This window comes from Diplodia corticola (assembly GCF_001883845.1).
Source record: "Diplodia corticola strain CBS 112549 chromosome Unknown scaffold20, whole genome shotgun sequence".
Lineage (NCBI taxonomy): Eukaryota > Fungi > Ascomycota > Dothideomycetes > Botryosphaeriales > Botryosphaeriaceae > Diplodia > Diplodia corticola.
Window position 1 is genome coordinate 33,157 of NW_017971499.1, and position 18,250 is coordinate 51,406.

At 55.5% G+C, this 18,250-nt stretch overlaps 6 protein-coding genes across 6 annotated transcripts; 4 read left to right on the forward strand and 2 right to left on the reverse strand.

Annotated features, from left to right (window-relative positions):
- Positions 1–130: 130 nt before the first annotated feature.
- BKCO1_2000014 (uncharacterized protein) lies at positions 131–640 on the forward strand (the record flags this gene model as incomplete). The annotated part of the gene is made up of 1 exon (XM_020272175.1): positions 131–640. One exon carries the CDS (start codon positions 131–133, stop codon positions 638–640), a length of 510 nt encoding a protein of 169 aa, XP_020131106.1.
- A 1,611-nt stretch (positions 641–2,251) lies between these two features.
- On the reverse strand, positions 2,252–3,724 carry BKCO1_2000015 (c6 zinc finger domain protein; the record flags this gene model as incomplete). Its single annotated transcript, XM_020272186.1, has 1 exon — positions 2,252–3,724. The coding sequence occupies one exon, from the start codon at positions 3,722–3,724 to the stop codon at positions 2,252–2,254; it is 1,473 nt and encodes a 490-aa protein (XP_020131107.1).
- Positions 3,725–5,406: 1,682 nt separating this feature from the next.
- On the reverse strand, positions 5,407–7,238 carry BKCO1_2000016 (f-box domain-containing protein; the record flags this gene model as incomplete). Its single annotated transcript, XM_020272193.1, has 8 exons — positions 5,407–5,509; positions 5,560–5,640; positions 5,700–5,760; positions 5,814–6,047; positions 6,106–6,121; positions 6,175–6,876; positions 6,923–7,030; positions 7,080–7,238. The coding sequence occupies 8 exons, from the start codon at positions 7,236–7,238 to the stop codon at positions 5,407–5,409; spliced, it is 1,464 nt and encodes a 487-aa protein (XP_020131104.1).
- A 1,581-nt stretch (positions 7,239–8,819) lies between these two features.
- On the forward strand, positions 8,820–12,489 carry BKCO1_2000017 (ubiquitin-activating enzyme e1 1; the record flags this gene model as incomplete). The annotated part of the gene is made up of 4 exons (XM_020272194.1): positions 8,820–8,867; positions 8,938–9,228; positions 9,313–12,299; positions 12,351–12,489. 4 exons carry the CDS (start codon positions 8,820–8,822, stop codon positions 12,487–12,489), a joined length of 3,465 nt encoding a protein of 1,154 aa, XP_020131105.1.
- A 446-nt stretch (positions 12,490–12,935) lies between these two features.
- Positions 12,936–14,000, forward strand: BKCO1_2000018 (cytosolic fe-s cluster assembly factor nbp35; the record flags this gene model as incomplete). Its single annotated transcript, XM_020272195.1, has 1 exon — positions 12,936–14,000. One exon carries the CDS (start codon positions 12,936–12,938, stop codon positions 13,998–14,000), a length of 1,065 nt encoding a protein of 354 aa, XP_020131112.1.
- Positions 14,001–14,591: 591 nt separating this feature from the next.
- On the forward strand, positions 14,592–16,598 carry BKCO1_2000019 (uncharacterized protein; the record flags this gene model as incomplete). The annotated part of the gene is made up of 2 exons (XM_020272196.1): positions 14,592–16,208; positions 16,275–16,598. The coding sequence occupies 2 exons, from the start codon at positions 14,592–14,594 to the stop codon at positions 16,596–16,598; spliced, it is 1,941 nt and encodes a 646-aa protein (XP_020131113.1).
- Between the last annotated feature and the right edge of the window lie 1,652 nt (positions 16,599–18,250).

The window sequence follows — 18,250 nt, forward strand, 5'->3', positions numbered from 1 at the left end:
GGGGGTTTCTTTTTTGGCTAAATAGACGAAATTCGAACGGTTGGTAGCGATATCGATGCCCTGATCCAAATCTCCTACGCGTGTGTATTTTAAAATTTGGAGAAGCCCACAGCTTCCTGATAGTATCGCAATGCAACCCGTCCTCCAGAACGCCACGACGTCCCACGAGCAGGACAAGATGCTCGTACAAAAAGCTACGAAGCAGAATCGTTCCTCGCAACAAGCACACGGAGCACGGCCGAAGATCAAGCTCAGCATATACATACTGAACTGCAGGCCGCTCGAGCCCATGAAATTTGCCCTGGAAGACTGCCCTACGGTGCAAAGTCTCTTCCGGAGGGTTGATGACAACCTCTTACGTACACTGAGGGTTCGCCACAGACTCAACTTGCTGGCCGTCCTCCTCGGTGATCCCGCCGACCCGTGTCCCAGCATGGTCATGTTTGAGAAAGACGACGATGCCGCGTACGCCAATATGCTGAAGGAGGTGGGGAAGCTCGTTGAGGGGCTTGGAGCGAAGAAAGAGGAGGTGGTCATCCCGACGGTGTGCCATGCTGTTTCTCCTGATCGTATGACCGACCGCGAATGGCGCAGACAGAGTCACGGATACAACACGGTCTGGCACCTACGACAACTCTGAAGAATACATCTGAGAGCGGTGCTCTCAGGAAGAAGACTTGGGAGAGAGGATAGGGGAGTTGTCTTTGGACAAGAATTCTGAGGCGGTAAAAGAAATCTTTTTTATTGAGCGGCGATTCTCGAGGGAGCTCCGAGGGAACCAACTCTTTGAACGAGTAGCGTTTAGAGGAAACAGAAGACGTCTATAAAGAAGCATGGCTGAGAACAATCATGATCGATATTGATTAGATACTAGGTTGAGCTACAGGAGATCACCTGTATGTCGTTTTGTCACATTTGAGGGGGACATTTCAAAGACTTAGATGTTTCACGAGATACAGATAATGAATCAAATGCACAACAACAATTTTAGATGTTGTTCGTAGGCTTCACGAAAAGTTACTTGATTTGACCGCAACTTTAAGCCGGCTGCATCAACCTTGTGATTTTCTGAGCCTCCCGGAACTGGCTAGGCTTCCCGGCCCCGGGGAGAGAGTGAACGTCACGGGCACACGACGCAAAACGTGTCGCAATCGCCGCAAGACCCGTCCTTCAAGCCTACCGCAAAGGCTCCAGAGCCACTGTTATTCCAGGGTGTAGCGGCTGTGGCGGTGGCATTCAACTTCTCCAAGATTGGGCACAACGAGCTGCTGGGCGTCACTGCGATGGACAAAGCCACGTACGACCTTTTGCAGATGGGATTTAAGTAGTACATGGAAAGGGTGGACGCGGACTCCGATCTCGTTCAAACCAGATTCAGGGAGCACTTCAAAGAAAAGAGTTTTTGGAAGGTGATTCAGCCTGCGGAATCGGGGTTCTCTAGGGCAATCTGAACCACATCTGCTCCTTCCTTTCCTTTGAATTGATACATTGCAGAGAATTGTGCAATAGAGGCTGTCGTACGTCTGAAGCATGGTGAGAGGGGCTTCGGGATCGGTATAAGAAGCCCAAGTTAAAATTGTCTCCGTCCTGATTTAATAGCCGCATCAATTCTTGCACATTGTTTGGTAGGACCGAACCGAACCCAACCTTGCTTGAAATTTCAGCATATTCAACGGGTACACTAGAGCATCTACCTGCAAGACTTAAGGATGCCTCCTTTTCTTGAAGGGCCCCCCTTCATCTAGAGGATTAGCCTGCTTGTATCCGCCGAACGAGCATACCGAGAAGTTGTTCACCACTTACGCCGGCGTGATCGCGAAGCCGATCGATCGTTTAGCTCAAGAGATATGTGACTGGTGTAGAAGCAATTGCGTTGATCAGAAGTACGTATACGCGTCCACTCAAAGAGCCACTTACTTCAAATTCACAGGCAGCAGAAAGGGAGCAGGAAGGATTTCAGCATGAAAGAAGACATTCCTCATTCCTCATCCGAGATCAGGAACCTAAGGATGTACAAGACCGGAAAATTCCAGCAGCTGTATGATGGTATCGAAAGTATCCCTCAGCCCCATGCAACCCAACCGGCCCTCCCTACTCCCGTACATCTACTCAGCTGAGGTGTCGCAAAGGCAGCCGTATCGACATTATTAGGATCCGATTCGATCCGAGGATATCGAGGCGACGGCGAAAAAAACCAAACGTATCGAGAACCGCCGCCAAGAGAGTAACAATGAGACTTCAGCCACCTCATCTACCCATGGAAATGCTGGTCACGACGATATGGGTAATAAAGATGCTGCTGCTGCTGCTGCTGCTGCTGCTGCTGTTGTTGTTGTTGGTATTGTTGCGGCCACCACTCACCTTGCCCCAAAGCCTGTCCCTGCCCCTGTCTCTCACGACCATGACCATAACCACGACCACGTTGCCCCCCTCCACGTCGGCCCATCTCATCGCCGCCGCCGCCGCCGTCGCCACGGCCACCAGCAAAGCCCCTGTGCCTCCCTCCCATCTCGGCATCTCCCTCACCACCACCACCACCCCCGTCCACCATCCTGTACGACAGCCCGCCCGAAGACCCCTGCGCCGCCTGCATGCGGGCCTGCGGCTCGTAGTAAGCCACGAGGCGGTCAGCCTCGCGCGGCAACCGGGCCGCCGTATCGGATGGCGGCATGGAGGTAGTAGCACCGGCCGGGGCCGTTGTGGGTGGGCTGACGACGTGGGTGATGCGGGCATGCTCCGGGGGGAGGAGGCTGTGGTGATTGTGACGGAGATGGTCTGGGGGTTGTTGCCGGTGGTGGTGGTGGGGGTGGTATTGTGGCTGCTGTTGTTGCTGTTGTTGCTGGTCGTGACGATGTTGGCGGTGGTGGGTTGTGCTTTCTCGTGCTGCCGGCAGTGAGGAGAACATGGCGGCGGTGTCGAGACGCGACGACGGCAAAGGTGGCTCGGTATCGTGGGATGATGATGATGGTTGGGGTGCTGCTGTGTGTGTTGGGGATGCGGTCGTGACTCCACACTGGGCTGCAAGCTGCATGGCTGCCTCCTCGATTTGCATGATGGCGGCTGTGAGTTGACTGGCGCAGTGTGGGTCAATTGCAGCCTCGCGCATGTTGCATTGTTCCAGCAGCGCGAACGTCTGGCGGCGGGTGGCAGGGTCGCGACATTTGATGGCGGTGAAGTACAAAGGGCCGACCAGCTCCGTGTCGAAGGAAATGGTTCCGGAGGAAGCCCCGGTAGCGGGGGAACAGGATGAGGACGAGGTGGAGTAAAAGCCTGAGGATGACGACGCGTGCGATCTACGTCGCGACAGCAGGCCGTCAGAAAGAGCGTTAATCTGCTGGAACTCGGAGATGAAGGCGTCGAAGGCAGTCTCCTTCAAGGACAGGCAGCTGGAAAGCCAGATGTGCGCGACGTAGTAGAGCAGACGCAGGATGATCAGGCTGTCCTCTTCGGCTGTCCTTGCCTGTTGGGTGATCTGAATTTTCGGTCGGCGCGCAAGCTGCCCCTCGAACTCATCTAGTGCACGATGCCATTCTGCCAGCCTCATCTCTAACCGAACTTGCTCGAGTATTTCGGTCGTTGCAATGGCCCCCTGATACTTCTTCTCCATGGTGACCCACATGAAACGCAGTCCCGAATTTTGAATGTCGATGAGTGCGTCCCTCGCCTCATCCAGCGTCCGGAACGAGAACCCGCCTGGCTGAGAGGGCGGTTCGCTGCCGTCCATCGAAGGCGGTATTGCGTGGACAATCAGGGCTGGCTGCCCCAAAAGATTGAGATGACGCTGAGCCTGTAGAGATTGGGGCCAGGTTGTCGTCGACAAACTCTTCCTTACTCTGGCAGTCTGAGTAGCTCTTGGACTTGTGCGTTGCGACGTCAGCTTGCTAGGTGTTTAGTATGTTGAGGCCATTGAGCGTATGGGCCATGTGGTGTCGCCGCGCAGGAATTCGAGACACACGAAGAGGATGCACGTCAGCAGGAGCGTGCGGCTGGACTGGGGTGCGCCATATGCTTGCTCGGATAGGCGAGAAATGGCTTTGTTATACTGCCGTAGCGTAAACTGCCCACGAGAGCCATCCGACACCTCCAACACCTGGGCCTCCACCTCCCACTGCTCGTGAGCTGAGCTAACGGCCATGACAGCAGTCTGGAGGGCTGGCTCACGTTGTCCAAACTGTAGCACATGCCGGCCCCAGAAGATCGCATCGAAGTACCCCGAGAGCCGCGGTGCCGTGCGTACGAAGAAGTCAAGAGCTCGTCGCTCTTGGGGAGTGCCACCGCCATCGAAGAGCTGCCGTGAGATGGGCTCGATCGTTGCGCTAGCAAACTGCACAGGGGAAACAACCAGCCCCTCGCTTGCCCCATGAGAGGGAGCTGCATGACCAAAGCATATCCGACCACTGCTGATGCATCTGTGGAGAGACGAAGACCGAGCCGTCAGGCGGGTAGTTTAGGGATTGGGAAACAGGAGGCAGAGGAGCATTTTCGGGGATCCACTGGGGCTTTTGTGGTGCTGGCGTCTGCAGCAGCCGAAGAGGGCAAACCTTACCTTTCGCATTCTGGGCGCTGCTGATCGCACTTGATGCCCCGCTTTCTTGGCCATGATCAGTTACTTACTCTATCAGGCATGATCCAGGTCCGTTGATGACGAGGCCGGTGGTATCTTACCTGCAGGTGACACAAGCCGTGCGGGCTTTGGCTGGGCTGATACGCATCCGCCTGGGCGGCGCAGGCTTGGATCTGGCCATTGAAAATCGACGTTGGCGTCTCCGCAGGCCGGCGGTAGTCCGGCGAGGACATGCGACGGGCTGGCCATCTTAGGTGCTTGAACAGACCGTCGTTAGTAAAAAGCGATAGCTACCCGGATTGCCGTATTAGGATGGGCTTTGTATCGATGTGCAGCTCCCGGAGCGCCGGCCGGCTGCTGCCACCGTACCATACTGCTTTTAGCTGGCGGCGACGCTAGACGAGCTTCGTTTCAAGACTAGGGGGGGCACAGTTCGTCTCGGTCCTTTGCAAGCTTCAAGCCAACAATACAGTCGCAGGGTCTTCATGCTCATTGTTGGTGTGGACGTGTTGCTGTCTCTACCGCCGTTCTGCATGAGTCGAAATTGTCCCAATATCCGCCAGGACCTCACTGAACCCAAGCCACCGTTGTCTTGCTGCACCAGCGCGCCGGTCGATACCAGTACCATCAACTTCTCGAGAATCCATTAATTGAAACTTGCGCCCCTATACCGATCGAGTCTGGCTGGTGTTTCTCTGCGACTAGAGACCCATATAGAGGCGGCCTCGCTTCAGCGCGCCGACCGTGGAGGAACGGAAACGCCGCATTCTCACCAGCTCAGGCCATGGCTAGGACTCGCTTGAGAGCGGACAAGAACACCAGACGACTTTCTCTGAGGTTAATCAGGTCAAAGGGAGTAATGGAGGGTGACCGGCGCCCTTCATAAGGCTGTCCGAGATCTTCCAGAATGCGGTCGGGCCCGCTGGCCCTTCTGGGTTGTTGTCCCTGAGAAACGGTCAGCATATAGAGACTGACGATAGAACTAGGTTACCCACTTGTCGAACCACGTCCCCAGCATTCCGCGCGCGGACCGCAGCCCTCCTATCTGGACACACTCACTGCGCCACCGTTCCTCGCTGTGACGACTCGATTAGCCAACCCGGCGAACTCTGCATCTACAACTTGTTATCCTTACCCATGGAAGATGGAGAAAGATGTCCATCGGACGTAACCCTCGGGCGTTTGCCGCACGGTGCCTGCCGCCATGGTCAAATCGGTTACAACGGCGTGCGAAAGCTGCAGGACATACCTCTGATCTTCGAATTGGCGTTGGGATCCCATGAAGAGTGCATGGAGCGTGATGTGCCTACGAAATGCACAATTGGGAGCTCTTGTCCATCGCCAGGTCCAGGAGCCTCAATCCGCCTGACGCGGAGATTGAGTGTGATGAAACGAATTGCTTCTGGTGTTGTGATGGGTTCCCTTGGTTGATTGTCCGGGATGGGATGACCTTCAAAGTTAAAGTGGTACAACTCAGTGTAGTCTGGACAAGTCAGCATCGGCATATTGATCCCGTTAGCTCGCCTGTCTCGGATACTGACCCAGAAAGCAGACAATCTGGAATGACTCGTCAGCCTTGCTTCGGTTTGGTGAGTTCAGCTTTGGCTTACCCTCGCCCAGGTCCCAGTAACACCGTACGGATCTTGCTCATCCAGCAACGAATGCGTGTTGTTCAGGGGTGAATCTACGCGCTGAAAGTTAGGCGCATCTGTCGAAGTTGCCGGGGTGATCATGTGCATCGCTTCTAACATGCCGGAATCATCATCTGAAGGATCGTCTGCGAATCTGTACGGAGCCTTGCTGCGAAAACTGTTTGTGGGGACCCCCGTGAACGGAACATTCCAAAGGGGACGGAACCGGCCATAGGCCCGTTCGCAAAAGCGGTTGATGTTCCAGGACAAGACGATTAGAAGGCTCTCCAGATTTTCCCAGTCAACGCGCTGAGAACCATCGTCCATGAATGGACCCCACAAAGTCTCATCCGTGTACCGCCGGAGGTCGTAAACCCGGGATCTTGCGTAGCTATGAACGGGTTTCGTTTGTCTCCTGTCGGAAAGCTCCATCGGCACACCATGGAGGACAGCCAATTTCGCACTCATCTGGCGGTCACACTCGTCGTCAAAGGGCTTCTGGACCTCGCTACCAGCCCGATGGTACAAGGAAGAGCCTGATAATATTGCAGCCCTGTTCGTCGTACTGGATTCACCAAAGTGGCGGCGCAGGAAGCGAGCAGTCGCAGAAGACTGGCTGCACGAAGAAGAGAGTGCGACCAAATCGTCCACTGCCGAGGAAATGAAGGGAAAATTTGCTTTCTGGGATGGTCAGCGGTGGCGAAGGAGCTGGTGTCAGGATACCGACTTTGGATTCGACACTTTCTGAGGAAAGAAGCAAGTTCAGCTTCCACATCCGGGAGAAGTCAGCCTGCCAAGAAAACTTGACGTCTTGCCTTTGCAAACGGGGATCGTCCTAAGGGCAATTAGTAGAAATTGCATGGGAAGTTGGACGGGCGGCTCACAAAATTCCGGAGATAGAAGTCCTTCCAAAGGAGTTCGCTGTCGTTTATGAAGGTGCGTAATGAACGGCAGCACTGCGCCAGGCAGGCCAGGTCTCCCGGGTCCACGAGCAGAAGGATTTCATGGAGGATCTCATTTGACAACTCAAGCAAAGAAGGCATTATCTACGCACAACGTCAGCAAGTTGGTCGGCGAGGTTGCTGCAGGCGGAGCTGACGTGGAAGCTACAAGTGAATAAGAATGGCCGTAATTGGCAGCAGGCTTTTGCGAGATTCGACGAGACGGCGGGATAGAGCGGAATACGGGAGAAGGGGGAGAATTGGCTGGGCACAAGCGGCAGCGCAGAGCGGCAGCGGAGAAGAGGGACAGGATGCAATGGCGCCGGAGCAGCTGAGCGGAGCAGCGTATAAGGAGGAATGTGCAAGAGGGGCTCAACCGGCGCGGTCGGCGGCGGCCCGTGCGTGCAGGGCGGCGAAACTGGCGGCGAAAAGGGCGCGGCGGCCGGCAGGTGGTTCGGGCGAGCCGGAGAACAGAAGCTTGACGGTTGGGCGAGACAGAGGCTGGATGTAATCCGTAGAGGTGCGATCAACTTGGAGCGGGTCGAGGCGTCAGAAGGAGATAGGCGGGGCCTATGTCCGCATCCAGCCCTGCCGCTTTGGGGAGCGACCGGTGGCGCGTCTGTGCTGCTTCCCGCTGGGCGTCGCTCGCCTTGCCGATCCTTGGCTGGCACCCCTCCCCAGCCCGCACAACCAGCCCGCATAAGCAGCCTGCGATGGACCTGCCTCTGCTCCTCTCTGCCCCGCGGCAATAAAATGCTGCTGCAAATGGTCCCGGCTGCCCTTGCTGTCGTCATTGCCACCTCGGTGCACGCGTCTGCCCATTCCTCCCACAACATGAGGCGGGCTGCTCTCGTATGCATAGCTGGCAAGTGCGTTGTTCGGGGCCACTGTGTCTCAAGCGCCGCAGGCGCCAGCCGTCCGCGACGAGCCTCATTCCTCCGGTGTGAATCTGTTGAGATGCACGAATGGGACGACGGCCTCTCGACGTAAGGCCATGCGGGCCGCTCTCGCCGGCCAGCATCTGATTATTATTATTACACGACAAAATCAGTCGAGCCACATGCTCACTCTGCTTTACATCACCATGTCCCGGGAGACGCTGAACTTGCAGCTAGCGCGGGCATTCTCGGTACTCTAGGAACCCAGGGCCTGGCGGGGTAGAGCGTAGCATCTCAGACGTCGCGTTGCAGCAGCTTCAGAGTTGCTTCATGCCGCGCTGGGCTTGCTCGCGCACTGTCCTGCCGTAAGTTGCCAGCCGAGCAAACGCACGTAAGAGTGGTAAAGCAGCCGATGGGGTAGAGTGACCATGGACGCGTGACGCTGTTCGTCCCGGGGTTCGATGGCGCTAGGCGTCTGGAGGTAGAAAACCCGCCATCGCCGAGCCTGGTTCTGCCTACAACGTTCTCTTAGGTAGTCTCGACAGAAGTGCCCGCGGGCGTGACGATTTGGCATGTGATTTTCAGGGCAAGGCGGCAGGCTATGGGAAAAAGGGAAAGTCCGTCTTGAGTGGAAATGAATTGCTGCCTGAGGCATACGTGCTGATTTCTTGGCGCAGAACGTGCAGCAAGTGCAGCAAGACCTCGTATACATTCTACGAAACAGCGAGCGTGACAGAAGAAAAGTGCGCTGTAGCGCAATCTTACGCAATGGCACAATGGCCCAAAGCAGACAGCAGCATTGGGGATGCTGATGAGTGATGACGCCGTGTTGGTGCCTCAGGCAGCACATGAGGTGGGGCTGATTGTGTAATCGCGGCGGCAGCTTCCCAGCCCTGCGCTCGCCGCTGTGACACCGGTTGCAGCTCATCTGCTCCCCTCTCAACCTCAACACCAACAGCTCTCCCCACGCTCTCTACAGACCACTTGTCCGGACGCCGCCACCCTCCGTCCGCCCATCACCCCGCCTTTGCTCTCCCGACCACATCGTGCGCCCTGCTCCTCTCGTCACGATTCCGCCCCACCGCGATACAGCGTCATCATCCTCATCGCCACACCCCGCGACGCTGGACGCCAACACCAACGGAACAGCCAAGCTGGGGAAGAGAAAGCCATCATCCGAGGACCTTGGGAGTCCAGTCAAGAAAGCTATGACGGTAAGAAAGCCGCCCTCGCCATCGCCTCGTGCAGCTTACCCCGCTGCCTTCGCACAGTCGCCTACACTTTGACGTCTTCTGCAGTGCTACGTCAAGTCCGTGCTCACTCGTTTATTCAAGGACAAAATGCAGATCGACAACCCCGCTGCAGCGGCCGAGCAGCTCAAGGATGCTTCTGGTGAGATCGACGAGTCGCTGTACAGCAGGCAGCTCTACGTGCTGGGTCATGAGGCCATGAAGCGCATGGGTTCCTCCAACATCCTCATCGTCGGCCTGCGCGGCCTGGGCGTCGAAATCGCAAAGAACATCGCTCTTGCTGGCGTCAAGTCGCTCACACTCTACGACCCCAAGCCTGCCACGATCCAGGACCTGTCGGCGCAGTTCTTCCTCCACCCCGAAGATGTCGGCAAGCCGCGTGCTTCCGTGACTGTGCCCCGTGTATCCGAACTGAACCCTTACGTACCCGTCAATGAGTTCCTCGGCAAGGATCTCACCTCAGATCTGGCTCAGTTGAAGCAGTTCCAATGCGTTGTCCTAACCGACACGCCACTCCGCGACCAGATCACCATCGCCGACTATTGCCACGCGAACGGCATCTACGTCGTTATTACCGATACATACGGTCTGTTTGGAACCATCTTCACGGATTTCGGCAAGAACTTCACTGTTGGAGACCCCAATGGTGAGAACGTTCTGAGCGGCATTGTCGCAGGAGTCGATGACGAGGGCAACGTTTCGGCTTTGGACGAGACAAGGCACGGCCTCGAGGATGGCGATTTTGTAACTTTCTCCGAGATCGAGGGTATGGAAGGCCTCAACGATGCCGCCCCTCGCAAGATCAAGGTCACTGGCCCTTACACTTTCAGCATCGGCGATGTCTCCGGCCTGGGCCAATATAAGCGCGGCGGATTGTACACGCAGGTCAAGATGCCAAAGATTCTGGACTTTGAGCCTCTTAGCCAGCAGCTGAAGAAGCCTACCTTGATGATGTCGGACTTTGCCAAGTTCGACCGCCCTGCCCAACTCCACGTTGGTATCCAGGCTCTCCACGCATTTGCGGAACAGCACAACGGCGAATTCCCGCGCCCGCACCACGAAGCTGATGCTGCTGAGGTTTTGAAGGTTGCCCAAGCACTTGCTACCCAGGGCGAAGAGCAGGTGGAGTTGGATGAGAAAATCATCAAGGAGCTCAGCTACCAGGCTCGTGGTGACGTCAGCCCCATCGCTGCTTTCTACGGTGGCCTTGCAGCGCAGGAGGTCCTCAAGTCTGTCTCCGGAAAGTTCCATCCGATCGTGCAGTGGTTGCACTTTGACTCGCTCGAGTCACTCCCTACCTCCACCACCCGTTCCGAGGAAAACTGCAAACCTCTGGGCACCCGCTACGATGGCCAGATTGCTGTCTTCGGCAAGGAGTTCCAGGACAAGATCGCAAATGTCAAGGAGTTCTTGGTGGGCGCTGGTGCTATTGGATGCGAAATGCTTAAGAACTGGGCACTGATGGGTGTCGCAAGTGGTCCTGAGGGCAAGATCTGGGTGACGGATATGGATCAGATTGAAAAGAGCAACCTTAACCGCCAGTTCCTATTCAGACCCAAGGATGTTGGAAAGCTGAAGAGCGAGTGCGCAGCAGAGGCTGTCGAGGCCATGAACCCTGACTTGAAGGGCCACATTGTTACGATGAGGGAAAGAGTTGGTGCGGATACGGAGCATATCTTCAACGAGGACTTCTGGCAGAACTTGACTTCTGTCACGAATGCCCTCGACAACGTGGAGGCCCGCACTTACGTGGACCGTCGGTGCGTTTTCTTCCGCAAGTCTCTGCTGGACAGTGGCACTCTCGGAACCAAGGGTAACACCCAGGTTGTACTTCCGCACATCACCGAATCGTACTCCAGCTCTCAGGATCCGCCCGAGCAGTCGTTCCCCATGTGCACCTTGAAGAGTTTCCCCAACAGGATCGAGCACACCATCGCTTGGGCCAAGGATCTCTTCCACAGCTACTTTGCCCAGCCTGCGGAGGTGGTCAACATGTACCTTACGCAACCGAACTACCTAGGCAGTGCTCTGAAGCAGTCCGGTAATGAGAAGCAGACGTTGGAGACTCTCCGTGACTTCTTGGTTACGGACAAGCCTCTTACTTTCGAGGACTGCGTCATCTGGGCCAGGTACCAGTTCGAGAAGCAGTACAACAACAACATTGCCCAGCTTCTTTACAACTTCCCCAAGGACTCGAAGACGTCGAGCGGACAGCCTTTCTGGTCAGGGCCGAAGCGCGCTCCCGACCCGCTCAAGTTCGACCCTAGCAACCCCACTCATTTCAAGTTCATCGAGGCTGGTGCCAACTTGCACGCCTTCAACTACAAGATCAGCCCCAAGGGTTTCGCCAAAGAGCAATACTTGAAGGTTCTGGACGACATGATCGTTCCTGACTTCAAGCCTGATCCCGGCGTCAAGATTCAGGCCAGCGACAACGATCCCGACCCCAACGCCAGCAGCGGATCGGGTGATACTGATCTCTCCAAGATCGTCGATTCGCTACCGGCACCGAAGTCGCTCGCAGGCTTCAAGCTGGAGCCGGTCGAGTTCGAGAAGGATGACGACACCAACTTCCACATCGACTTCATCGCGGCGGCGAGCAACCTGCGTGCCGAGAACTACAAGATCCAGCCGGCTGATCGCCACAAGACCAAGTTCATCGCTGGTAAGATTATCCCGGCCATCGCGACGACGACGGCTCTCGTCACGGGCCTTGTGAACCTAGAGCTTTACAAGATCCTGGACGACAAGACGGACATTGAGCAGTACAAGAACGGTTTCGTCAACCTGGCGCTTCCTTTCTTCGGCTTCAGCGAACCCATTGCCAGCCCCAAGGGTACCTACAAGGGTCCGGACGGCGATGTGACGATCGACAAGCTCTGGGACAGGTTTGAGGTGGAGAACATTCCCTTGAAGGACTTCTTGGCCGACTTCGAGAAGAAGGGTCTTAGCATTACCATGATCAGCTCGGGCGTGAGTTTGTTGTATGCCAGCTTCTACCCGCCGAGCAAGCTGAAGGACAGGCTGCCTCTCAAGTAAGATATTTCGGTCTCCCGAATCCGTATCACGCTAACGTCGCCCCGCAGATTGAGCGAGCTCGTTGAGACTATTTCGAAGAAGAAGATTCCGGGACACCAGAAGAACGTCATTTTCGAGATAACGGCAGAAGACGCGACGGAGGAGGATGTTGAGGTCCCGTACGTGATGCTTAAGCTACACAAATAGCTTAGGAGTCCGTGACAGCGACGGGGAACAATTGGTTGCTTCAGCTTCTAGCGTCATTAGACACCACACTGCGTAGATTATGAGGAGAGCGAAAAGGCTGCTACCTATGATTTCATGAAGTTTTGGATGATCAACGATCGACGAATTGCACGTGATGCGGGGCACAAGGGTCCTATGAGAGCGGCATCGGATGGCATTACCAAGCAGCGGTGGGACATGACGCCGCCCTCGCCACCCGCAAGAATTCCGCCATACCACTCATCCACCTCTGCGCCCACCACAGCCCATTGTCCCCAACCAAAAAAAAATCCTGCGGCTCAACAGGCCGAAGCACAACTACGCCGACTCACTTTCCGCCACAACTCGCCACACACCCCTTCGCAACAGCGTCCTCGCGATCCCCCTCCCCACGCCGCATCCGCGCGCGCGCTCGTCCCCCCCAGACCATGGCGCCCACCCTCGAAGAACCGCCAACGCCCAGCGCCTCTGACGGCGCCGCCGCCGCCGCGGTGCTCGACGCCCCGCTCAAAGCCGCGCCCAAGCTCGTCGCGCCCGAGCCCGAACACTGCCCGGGCCCGGAGTCGCAAAGCGCGGGCAAAGCCGACTCGTGCGCGGGCTGCCCGAACCAAGCCATCTGCGCGTCGGCGCCCAAGGGGCCGGACCCGGACATTCCGCTGATCGCGGCGCGGCTGGCGGGGGTGCGGCACAAGCTGCTGGTGCTGTCGGGCAAGGGCGGGGTGGGCAAGAGCACGCTGTCGGCGATGCTGGCGCACGCGTTCGCGTCGCGGCCGGCGAGCGCGGTGGGGCTGATGGACACGGACATTTGCGGGCCGAGCATCCCCAAGATGATGGGCGTCGAGGAGGAGACGATACACGTGACGGGGACGGGCATGGAGCCCGTGTGGGTGGCGGATAACTTGGGCGTGATGAGCGTGCAGTTCATGCTGCCGAATCGCGACGACGCGGTCATTTGGCGGGGGCCGAAGAAGAATGGGCTGATCAAGACGTTTTTGAAGGATGTGGAGTGGGGGGAGCTGGATTTTCTGATCGTGGACACGCCGCCGGGGACGAGCGATGAGCATTTGAGCGTGAATTCGTTTTTGAAGGAGGCGGGGGTGGATGGGGCGGTGTTGGTGAGCACGCCGCAGGAGGTGAGCTTGTTGGATGTGAGGAAGGAGGTGGATTTCTGTCGGAAGGCGGGGATCAGGATCTTGGGGATCGTGGAGAACATGAGCGGGTTCGTGTGCCCGAACTGCAAGCACCAGAGCCAGATCTTCAGGGCGTCGACGGGCGGCGCGAGGAAGTTGGCCGAGGAGCAGGGCATCCCGTTCTTGGGGGCGGTGCCGCTGGATCCGAGGATCGGGATGGCGTGCGATTACGGAGAGAGCTTCCTCGACGCGTATCCGGACAGCCCGGCGTGCAAGGGGATCCGGGAGGTGGTGAAGAGGGTGGGACACGAGATGGGCTTGGCAGCTGATGAGGTGTTGCCCGAGGACGAGCTGGATGAGTAGATGTCTTCTCGTTTCTTTGAAAAGCCCCAGTGGGTGTTTCTTATTTTTTTTTCACGGCGCTACGACATTGCATGGCGTTCTGGGGTTATAGAATGGATTCACGGCGCGATATCCAGGTACATACAGTCACGAACTTTTCAGCTGAGAAGCTGACTGCTCAAAGAAATTGCTGTTTTAATTCGGTTCAACCTTTTTCGTTATCCTACGACACATATTGAGTACGACGTTGTGGTAAAGCCCTTGGCGTCTAGGTGTAAGTCTCTGCTGTCTTATTTTCCTGCATCACGTGTGCATGTTATGCTCAAACCTATGTCTGCGGCGCCCGCCTTCCACCTTTGGCTTCGCTTCTGCTACTATCCGGGCCCCCGCGTGCGCAAGTTGCTCTTTCCATGTTTGTCACGGCTGAGGCCCAAGATAAGAGGACCACCACCCGCGTCTTCTCTTCTCTCCAAACCTCATCCTCGACATCCACCCTGGCCATTGATTCTATATTCCTAAAGTACCACGCGGGCCATGGCGGGCACAAAACAACCGTCAACGCCCATCCCAAAGCGGACACTATCGACGGGGATCACGCCACACATCGCCCGAATGACCGCTCAGAACACAACTGCTGGCCCTTCATCATCAGCTCTTGGATACAGTCCCTCGTCAGCTCCAGCTGCAAGAGTCACTGCAGCCACGCACTTTGAAACGCGTGGCTCTGTATCTCACTCAGAGATGGGTCAGCAGGCGAGCTCTCCCCCCGCCGCTCACCCATCTCAGCGACCACGTACGGAACAGCGAGATGACGGCACGAGTCTTTTTTTGCCGCGAGAGCCTAAAGAGTCAACCTTGTCGGATAATCTCAACAAGAGAAGTGGCAACACTGCATACCGACATAAGCCACCGCCTGAGTCCGGTAATGGAGAGTCTTCGAGTCGGATGGCTCGTGTGACTGGCCAACGCCAGAAGGCTCGCTATTCTAGCCAGTTTATGCCTAAAGTGGCAAAGACTGGGTACTGGGAGGACCGTCACGGATATCCTGACGTCGGCGAGAACGCGGAAGGAGAAGGCATCCGGTGCGAGACCGAGACCGAGTCGGACTCAGATAAGGCGATCCAAAACAGTCCGGCGACCCACAGACCCAGCAAATCGCGCGGACGTAAAGGCGGTCCACGAGGGAAGTCTGATCGAACAAGGAGCAGTGACACGGTCGATTCCGACGTAGACGATGCTCCTGAATTCAAGAAAGCGAAAGCTATCTACGACTCCAAGGTAGCTTCTGGAAAAGCCACGACTGAGGATCTGATCTGGTTCTCGGGGCTCGCAGCCGAGGAAAAAGTAGGAGCGAGGAAGCTTGAGGAGGCTAAACGTCAGGAAATAAAGGACAAACAGCCAGTTACTCCGAAGAAGAGTCATGGAATGTTCAGGGAGGAAACTAGTTCGACCACCGACGGAAATGAAGAGGCCGAGGTACCGTATGCACACTCAGCTACGAGCACACCTAATCAAGGGCTGAGCTCGAAAAAATATGGCATGTTCTCTCAACCAGCACCTTGGATGACACCCAATCAACCTTCGTCTTCAAGTATAACCACAAACTCGGCCGCAGCGAGCGACATAGGGACAAGCAGCAGGGGTGCCCGGGACGCCAGTCCTCGCACCCCATCTCGTCGTCGCGCGTCACCGGACCTTTTATCCGTTCCACTCCCAACTCCTTCAAGCTCAACAATGAAGCTGCAGGCAGACGATGACCTCTCATTTGGAATCATCTATCGTATAGACAAGGATACGAATGAGATTATGATTCCAAGAGGCCATGTAGCGAACATGGTGCTTCACCACTATCGCAGTGGTGCTTTGACGGTAGCGAAAAGCAGTGCTCAAGCCTCTGACTCCCGTTCACAACCGCCACCCGAAGATGAGATTTCTCTTGGAACGACATACAGTTTACATCCAGACACCGGAGAAGTCATGATACCGCCTTCTTATGCCAAGAACCTCATCCTGCTTCACCAGCGCTCCGGGGCGCTCAACTTGAGCCCGGGCAGCCTACCATCTCCGGATAAGCGGAGGAGGATGACTACAAGCAACACTTGGCAAAGCCCCCGTGGCAGGGGCACCAGCAGCGTGGCCGCAGCCACATCAAGCAGGAGGCCTCGCGGACGGCCGAGAGGCGGCAGGTACATGGGAGGTCCACCTGTTGTGGCTAAAGCGTCTTCAGCGGTGGGCAGCTCCGCTTCTCGGCCTCTCATGATTCCTGACGACAGCGATACTGACCACGCCGAGTAGGCCGTCGTCATTCCGAAGACCCCTACCAGCACAGCTCAACGAAAGCAGGCCAGGAGGAAATGGAAACCGAACAGTTACTTTACGACCGATGAGGAAGAGGAAGAGACAGATAGAAAGGGAGAGAAACGTAAGGAACGACGGAGCCGAAACCTCGATGATGATTGGAAAGAGATGACGAGGCGGAAGGGAATCAGGTCGAGAGCACCTCCCGAATACGAGTTCCAGCTTGGACCACGAGGCATGCCGGAAGTTCTGAGCAGAACGAGGAACGAATTTGTGGAAGTGCGAGAGAACGGAAAGGTTTTGGAAGAGTTAATGACCTGAACTCATATTCCACGAAGGTTTTGTGGGTTTCAGGTGGGAAGGCTTCATTTCTGGAACTTTTTGGGCAGTGTATACGATAATTGGGCATATGGAACCTTCAGAGAAGAGGGGTTTGAGGGTATTGGGACATGATTCTGGTTCAATCTTCTACAACCATCGGCTTGGATAGGGACTCAGTGGTCGACACAGACTAGGGAATTATTCAAGCTGAACAATTTGTCGATTCATCCATAAGATTCAGGACAATCATGTTTGTTTTCTGCTATGTGGCTAAATATGGGTATCCAAATCGGACCTGAAGTTCGCGCTCGATCAAAGCTCGTCTTTGGCATGTCCCAACTGTCACAGAAGCCGTCATCAAATGGAAGCGTTGATTGAGTGAGAAAGTCGCCCGAGTCTACAATCGAAGAACATATGCAAGGAATGTCATTACTCGGCATATACCCCGGTCGACCGGCCGGGGTGTCGAGATGATCCCGCAAGGTTCCCCGCAAACTTACTCCGCACTCCATAACCGCAAACAACCGTGGGTGGACAACTGTGCGAGGAAACCTAGAATAAGTTCTCATGGCTGAGACTTTGCCCTTTGGTCCTCTCCGAGCATTGAGAATTCTGAGAGTGTAGACATCCATAGTCGTACCCTGATTTCCCCCAGCGCCCTGGAAGAACAAGAAATGAAGACGAGGCAAGGACGAGTAATTCCCTGATGAAAAGTGAAATCCACCTCTCAGAGCAAGTGATTCAATCTTGCCGGTAACGTAAACAGACCAGTAGTCTTTGAGGTATACCATCTGCGCGAAGGGAAGTGTTGGAGAGAGCCAAACGGTGCGGGGCAACGGCTGGGGCTGGTAAAAAAAAATCCCCATACACCATGTGTGGGGTATGTTCCGGTACAACACCTGCTTACAACTCGGAATGGCGATGAGCACTAACTGAAGACTGCCCTCTTACTTACGGCGACGTCGTCACTACCCTCAGCTACAACAGCTCCATAGCATCATTATCAGAAATCGCATCCATAAACATTATTCGCGTGAGAATGGTAATCACCATCGCTTCACATCAATGAGCAGTTCCTTCTCCAAACAACCAAGAGCCCTCAAAAGCCGATGGACAAGACAGACGACAAATTTCCAGAAGTGACATCTGTTTTCCAAGGCGTTGGCTAAAGTATTCCCTTTCTCAATGCCCGAGGCTTCGAAGAAGCAGCACCCTGGCAACAACCCAGCATCTCGTACACTACCAATTTGTCGGGACCTGGTCGTGGCATCAAAAGGTGATTCTACATTCCTAGCCATCATCCTACAAGAGTGAGCGAAAGTGCCAACCAAAGACGAACACCACGATCCATGTTTTCTGGAGACGACGAAAGGACCATACAGATGTCATACACCAAAGACCAGGCAAAACAAGCAGTAAGACTCCGGTGAACAGCGCATGCACGAAATACTCTACACTTTGCCGCCATACCATGTGTATGTAGTCTTTGAATACTCAATACTCCCAAACGATGATAACCTATATTAAAAGTTGGAAAAAAGGAACAATACAAAGCCAGAATGAGAAAATGAAAAAAACAAAAGTCTAAAAGCAAAAGAAAAAGGAGCGCCGTCTTGCGGGCCCTAATCGTCCTCTTCATCCATCCCATCATG